We start from the raw sequence: 6,973 nt of genomic DNA, 5'->3' as shown, positions 1-6,973 counted from the left end.
GCAGGGAGAGAAATAGGCTCCCCACTGAACAGGGAGCTGGGTGGGGGGTGGTGTCAATTCCAGCCCCCTGGGATTATGACCTGAGCAGTCACTTAACTGACTGAGCCCTCCAGGTGCTCTGGAACTGACTCTTGATTTCAGCTCAGCTCAGGTCTTGATCTCATGAATCTGAGCCCTGCACTGGGCTCTACCTGGGCGCGGAGCCTATTTAAAAAAAAAAAAAATCTTTCAAAGCAGTGATTTCAGAATGGATATGTGTCTGCTTCTACTTTTACAAAACATTTTGGAGGAAATCTGGGAGATGTCGTGATTAGATTAGTAGAAGTAGGAGATACTGAAAATTACCTAACCCAGCATTTGGCATGTAAGACAATCCAGCACAGAGTGGTTGAGTGACTTGCTTAATAACACACGGGATAAAGAAACACATGGAAGAAGGATAAAGGAAAGGCCTACATGAAGTGTACTGATCCAGATTAGTAGCCAGGAATAAAACTCAGATCTTATTTTCAATTCATGTCTCTTTTGACCACAAGAGGAAAACTGGTCAGCCTAAATTGGAAGCTCAAGGAATAAGAGAAAATTTTATCTTCAAAACATACCTCACTGTCCAGCTCATTGTAATAAATAAATAAATAAATAAAGGCCATCTGTCATTATAGATGTTATTACTTGATTCCTCTTCCAAGGCCTAACTGCTACATCCTGGCTTCTCTCTCACCCATCATTTGCCATTTCTGAGTATTGATTGCCCAATGTTCTGTGGCCTTTTTCTGCTCCCTTTAGACTGAATTAAGTCTTTTATTGTTATTTTTTATTAATTCATTGGCAGAATGCTTTTCCCACATTTTTATAAGAGCTTTGGCTCTGAAAGAAATATTTATTATACATGTAATTTAGCCCCAAAGGAAACCAGAAAAAAAGTAAACTGGAACAAGAAATTAATTTTCAGTTTATAAGGATATTAACAGATGAAGTGTGGTTAAAAAAATTTCCTGAAGTAAAATAACCACACTGCCATCAGTTCTTGCCATTAATGTGGTTTGTCATAATACCAAATTAAATCCATTTTTAAAAAAATGTTCTGTGCTCTTTTAAACAAGTATTTTTCCATATTTTAAGCTGAAGGAAAAAGTCCATTCAAGGTAGTCAATATTAGAGTACTTACTATTTGTCAGGCACTGTAGTGGGCCCTGAAAAGGATACCAAGATGAGTAAGTCCCTGCCTTTGCTAGCAGGGTGTGGGCCTTCCTTGTCTTTCAAAAAGTCTTTGCACAGAAAAAAGTCTTTGAGGGAATCATATAAATTCCTATTCTCTTGCCCCTTCATCACCAGCAGGTCATATGAGTCATTTGATCCCTCAAAATAACGAGATGTCTGTCCTCATGGAATCTGTATTCTAGGGTGTGTGGTGGCGGGGGGCAGACAATCAGCAAGTAAGTAAAATTTGTGTTTTAGAGGAAAATAAAGCAGGGGGGAGCCTAAGGAGTTCTTGGCATGGTGATGTAATTTCAAAGAGGGTCTTTGAAGGGAGGGTCTCAGAAGGGGCAGTGAAGTAAGGAGCTGGGTGAAATGAAGGTGTTAGACAAGATGAGATATACGTGGTGGAGAATTCGAAGCATAGGGAACAGCCAGTGCCAAGCCTTCAGTTGGGAGTGTGCCTGGCCTGTTCAAAGATGACCAGTATGTCTGCAACTGGACAATTAGGGAGAAAGCAGTAGGAGAAAATTTAGAGAGCTAAGAAGTCAAGAGTGGGTTTTCCTTAAGGATTTTGTTGAGCAGAGGAGTAACATGATCTAATTCACAGTTTAGGTGGATCATGACCAAAGCTGATCCTGGCCAGAAGCAAGTACCCAAGAGGCTACCACAATATCAGGAGGTATTGACTGGAGAGAGAGAGAGATGGTTGTGATTGAGGATGGGGAGAAATGGTCGAGTTCTGCATATATTTTGTTGGTGGAGCCATCAGGATTTGCTGAAGGACCAAATGTGTGATGGGAAGGAAGGAAGGAAGGAGGACAAGTTGCCACCAGCGTTCTATAGAGTAGCAGCACTCTCAGTATCACCTTTGAAAAAGGCAGAGATTTTATGTTTTCAGCTAGGCAATTTAATCAGCCTCTCCAGGATAGCGGCCCTGGAAACAATACATTTAAACTGTTTCTAGGGGCTGCTGGGTTGGCTCAGCCGGATTTCCACTCAGGTCATGCTTTCAGGGTGTGAGATCAAGCCCCGGGTCGGGCCCTGCACTCAGAGGGAGTCGACCTGAGATTCTTTCTCCCTACTCCCTCTGCCCTCCCTCCCACCCCCCTTTCAAATAAATAAATAAATAAAATGTTGGGGCGCCTGGGTGGCTCAGTTCTTAAACACCTGCCTACCGCTCAGGTCATGATCCCAGGACACTGGAATCGAGCCCGGCATGGGGCTACCTGCTTAGGGGGAAGCCAGAACTTTCTCTCCTGTTCCTTCTGCTTGTATTCTCCTCTCTCTATGCCTCTCTTTGTCAAATAAATAAATCTTAAAAAAAATGTTCATCTATGATTCTTCTGCAACCAAGCTGACGAGCTAATGAAACCTGCTGGCTCACGGCTCACTTGAGTTCAATGAAAGAGGCTGCACCTTCAGGGTACCATTTAGGAGCACAGCACTGTGCAAAGTACGTGGGTAGATGGGCTCCTGAATGGCGAGATTAATCCTAATCCCACTCTGATTCCTCTCGGACAACACAGGAATTTGTAAGGTAACTGAAGTGGGGGTAGCTAACCATGGAAGACTTTCTCTTCCGGGAAGAGGATTTGATGAAGGCTTTCTCAGGTTTTTATCAGCAGAGAAGGGTGAGATGAATGGAAAAGAGGATGCGGCGTGACTGAGGGGGTGACAAAAGGCTCACGCCAGTCCTGTGGTCTTCTGCCTCTCTCGTTGGGACAAGTTGGGCTTTAGCAACCTGACCCGACCGCAGGTACATCTACACCGAGACCACGCCCCCTCCAGGCAAGAACCCGCCCACTTCCACGTCAGTCTCAGCAGCTCGGTTTCCGGAAGGTCCTGATTTTAGAGCGGACCAAACCGGATGAAGGTCGCGCGCCCTCTTCCGCTAATACCCGGCTTAAAAGTGCAGTAGGGCCGCTTCTTTCCTTTGCGCAGGCGCGGTGTGCGGTCCACGCGCGGGGCTATGCCGGCCGTGCACGTCTCGCGGGTCCGGGCCTTGTACCGGCGCATCTTGCTGTTGCACCGGGCTCTGCCCCCGGACCTCAAAGCCCTTGGCGACCAATATGTGAAGGACGAATTTAGGAGACATAAGACCGTTGGTTCTGACGAGGCCCAGCGTTTCTTGCAGGAATGGGAGGCAAGTGAATGCCAACTTTTCTTCGTCCCAGACCCTAAAAGATGCCCCTGTTTGTCCCTGTGAGAGACAGCCCGTCCCTGCTGGTTTCCCCGGGCGCCGCGCAGGATTCAGCAGCGGCAGCCTGTTCCGTTTGAATGAAACAGTGCAAAGCTGTTCAAACAGTACTTCCCAAAGTTACATCCCGAGCCCGTCTTTCTCCACGGGTTCCGGGCTGCAGCTGATCCCGTTACCTCGGCGTCTCCAATACAGTTCCTCCTTTTAAACTCCTGCGCGTGCCAGGCACCGGAGGGGTGAGAATGGCAGCTTTACGAAACTGAATAAATCACGTCAAGTAGCTTTTTGCCCCTCCAGTGCCTTGCACAGCGCAAGCTCTTGTTAATAAGTGAATGGTTTTCTCATTATCTAGTTTTCAGATTTACAGGATTGTTTCCGTAATTACTATTTTTTTAAATTTCCGTGCTCTTTCTTGGGTCTTAATGTTCTCAGTTGACTGAGACAGGTATCGGATACGACCATAAGCGGTGGAGGAGAAAAATGCTCAGAGTTAAGTCAGGCGAAAGTTGATTTCTCCGGAGTCTCACGTTGAGTTACTTTGTTACATTGTCCTGTCTCCTTGCCCTAAATCTTAGACACCTGCATTAGCGATTAACTCTTTGACTACTCCCCACCCCCTTTCTGAGTGAGGGAATAAGAGTATTTCGTGGGGTTGTGGGCCTAGCAGCATTGCTCTTAGATATGATTTACAAATACTAAGAAATGAATGGAATTGGAAATTAGAGCGACATCTCAGGTATTTGAAAGCAGGAAGCAGTGTCGATAAAAGTACAGGTAAGCGATTATTGGAAAGCCCCCAAAATTGGTGGCTAGACTTTTTATTATTATTTTTTTTAATTTATAAAGTTTTTGGTTAGGGTGAAAACAGACCTTTTTTTACTGTATCTTAGATTCTCGATTGTAGCTTGCAAGAGGGTTATTTAGGACAATCTTGAAATTTAGAACTTTAAAATCATGTGTGTGAGCAGTAATTAGCCTGTATGGAGCCAGGGGAAGTTGAATCTTAAATGCAAATTGCTTTCTTTTAATATGGTTACTTGGTATTAGAGCGAGAAGAACTGAATTCAAGTTCAGATTCTGGAATTTGTTAAATGTCAGTATCACTTAATTTTCCCTAGTCTTCTTATTTGTGAAATAATAAGTATTTATGCACCTCTAAATTAGTGTATGTAAATTCATTTAAAGGCGCTTTGTAAATTGCTAATTGCAGCGAGTCTGTAAGAAATTAAGAATGTTTAAGTGACATCTTTTAAGCCAGGTCAGTTTGTGGCAGGACAGGAAGGAGAGGCTAGCTTTGTTTGAGAAGAAATAAGGGCACTTTGAGAGTTCTAAAGTATAAGAACTTGGAAGCTTTTTAGCAAAAGAGTAGAGACTCAGAATAAAATTGATAATAGGCTGGAGGAGAGAGTATGGGTGAATGTGTTGATTGAGGAGGTTTGGTATCAGGAATTCAGCTTTTTTTTTAATTTAATAATTTTATACTTACAGAAGAATTAAAGAGACAGTATGAGTTTTCCTCCATACATCTACATCCACCTTCCCTGTATATAAACATGTATGTAACCATGGTGCAGTTATCAAAAAGAAATTGACATAAAGAAATTAACATTGCTGCAGTGATGGTAACTACAGGCTTTATTCACATTTTGCCAGTATATCCAGTAATGTTCTTACTCTGTTGCAGGATCCAATTCAGGATCCCACACTGCATTTAGTCATCCTGTCTCCTTAGTTTTCTCTAGTCTGACAGTTCTTCAGTCTTTTCTTATCTTTCATAAGTCAAGTGTTTGACACTTTTTGACTATCTCTCAATTTGGATTTTTCTGTTTTGTTGTTGTTGTTGTTCTCATGATTAGATTGATGTTGTGCATTAGTGGGAGGGATAACAAGGGTGAGGAGTTTTTCTCAACATACCATATCAGAGGGCACATGTTATCAATACAACTTACTACTCGTGATGTCAACTGTGATCACTTGTTAAGTTTCTCCACTGTAAAGTCACTGTTTTTTTGAAATTAAAGGGAGAAACTCTGAAACTGTACAAATATTTTGTTTCTCTGATTTTGCCAACTAGTTTTAGCATCATTGATGGATCTTGCCATTGTGTTCTCTTGGTGATTTTCTATTTCTCTCATTCCTTTTGAACTTATTTATTGGAAAGTTTCAGTAGGTAAGCCATGTCCCTTCTTCCCCATTATTGATCTAACATTTACACTTATTTTTTGGAATGAAGAAAAGTGTATTCTGTGGGGCTAGGGCTCTGTAGTTAATGAGTTAACAGCTGGGTAAAGTTCAGTTTAAACCTAGTAATCTAACTGTTTGGATAGAGTATTAATTCTCACAAGTGTAAGGCAGCTCAGTCTAAGTCTGGGAGTTGGAAGGAGTGATGTGAGCTCTGCCAAGAGAGCTAGTTTCTCTTTTTTTCAAGGATGAAGGATAAAGAAGATTCTAATGATTTGGAGGGGAGAAAATACTGGCTAGGGCGGTGATACTGGAAAGTGATATCCTTCAGTCTTCTGGGCTTTTCCCTCCTATGAGTTCTTCAAAACATCTAATTTATGATTATGTTATACCTGTTGTGACTAGTTATGGCCTGGATTTCTGTTGTTTTGGTTAATGATGATGACATATTTGGCACACATGAGTATTACTAGCTTGATGCCTATGTTTCTGTCAAGCTAATTGAGAGTAACACAGTTGTGGACTTCCTGTGCTTTGTGGAGTTTGGGTTTTGATACTCTCTCACTTCTAAAATTACTTACGAACTTGAATGGATTCTGAATTTGTTGTACTTTACGGGGCAAACTTAGGAATGGGTCCCACTGGAGAAAAGAGAAGGGAAAGCTCAGGCATCTTAGAGGCCCCAGCATTAGGAGGAAGGTTCTCTGTTTCTTTCATTTGTAATCACGGAAAACCATGACAAATGATAGAGGGAATTCAGCTGGGGAAGTTTCTGTTCCAGGACCACTTAGGGGAAGGTAGGAGAAAGTATTTCATTTTATCTTAAGGATAAAAATGTATATGCTTATTTACAGAGTAAATAGTGAATTTATATAGTATTTTACCACAAGAGAAAAAAAAATGGAGGTTCAGAAGAGCTGTTGGAAATATTTGAAGGAGAATGTTTGATATCTGGTTGGTAAAATATTTATTGTAATCTTAAGTCTTTTAGGAGGCAACTGTTAGAAGTGGAATTGGGTCTGGGTAGATCAGGGGTCTTATTTATTATTGCATTTTAAAAGTTCTAGCTGCTCAGTTTTGAAGAAAAGCTGATTTAGGTAATACTTTCCATTTTTTTCTCTGGTGTCTGTCCGGTTGTGGAGAGAACTTCTTACCACTTATTTTCTGGGAAATTAGAATAAGTGCTTAAGATTAACTGGCAAATAAAACATGTTTGTGATAGAATGTGAGATGAAGGGTAAAAGAGTGAGCTCTCGGGAGCCACTCTGAAGAGACTCCATACGTTTAATTTTTCTTTTCTGCCCTATTTGTTTATGTCTCCTGCTTTCTTGCCTGGTTTCTTTTGCTTTGCTTAAGGAACTGTTTTGCTCTGTGTCTATAGTTTATAGATGTTTA

At 41.7% G+C, this 6,973-nt stretch overlaps 1 protein-coding gene across 1 annotated transcript in view; it reads left to right on the top strand.

Annotated features, from left to right (window-relative positions):
- The first annotated feature begins 3,094 nt into the window (after positions 1-3,094).
- Positions 3,095-6,973, top strand: part of SDHAF3 (succinate dehydrogenase complex assembly factor 3) — a 62,676-nt gene continuing 58,797 nt past the window's right edge. Inside the window, exon 1 of the mRNA XM_046021151.1 lies at positions 3,095-3,343. Coding sequence (XP_045877107.1) covers positions 3,170-3,343 — 174 coding nt within the window. The 5' untranslated portion in view covers positions 3,095-3,169. The remainder of the gene's footprint in view (positions 3,344-6,973) is intronic.

This window comes from Meles meles, chromosome 10, assembly GCF_922984935.1.
Source record: "Meles meles chromosome 10, mMelMel3.1 paternal haplotype, whole genome shotgun sequence".
In the NCBI taxonomy this organism is placed as follows: Eukaryota; Metazoa; Chordata; class Mammalia; order Carnivora; family Mustelidae; genus Meles; species Meles meles.
This window is presented reverse-complemented; position numbering and strand designations above follow the sequence as displayed.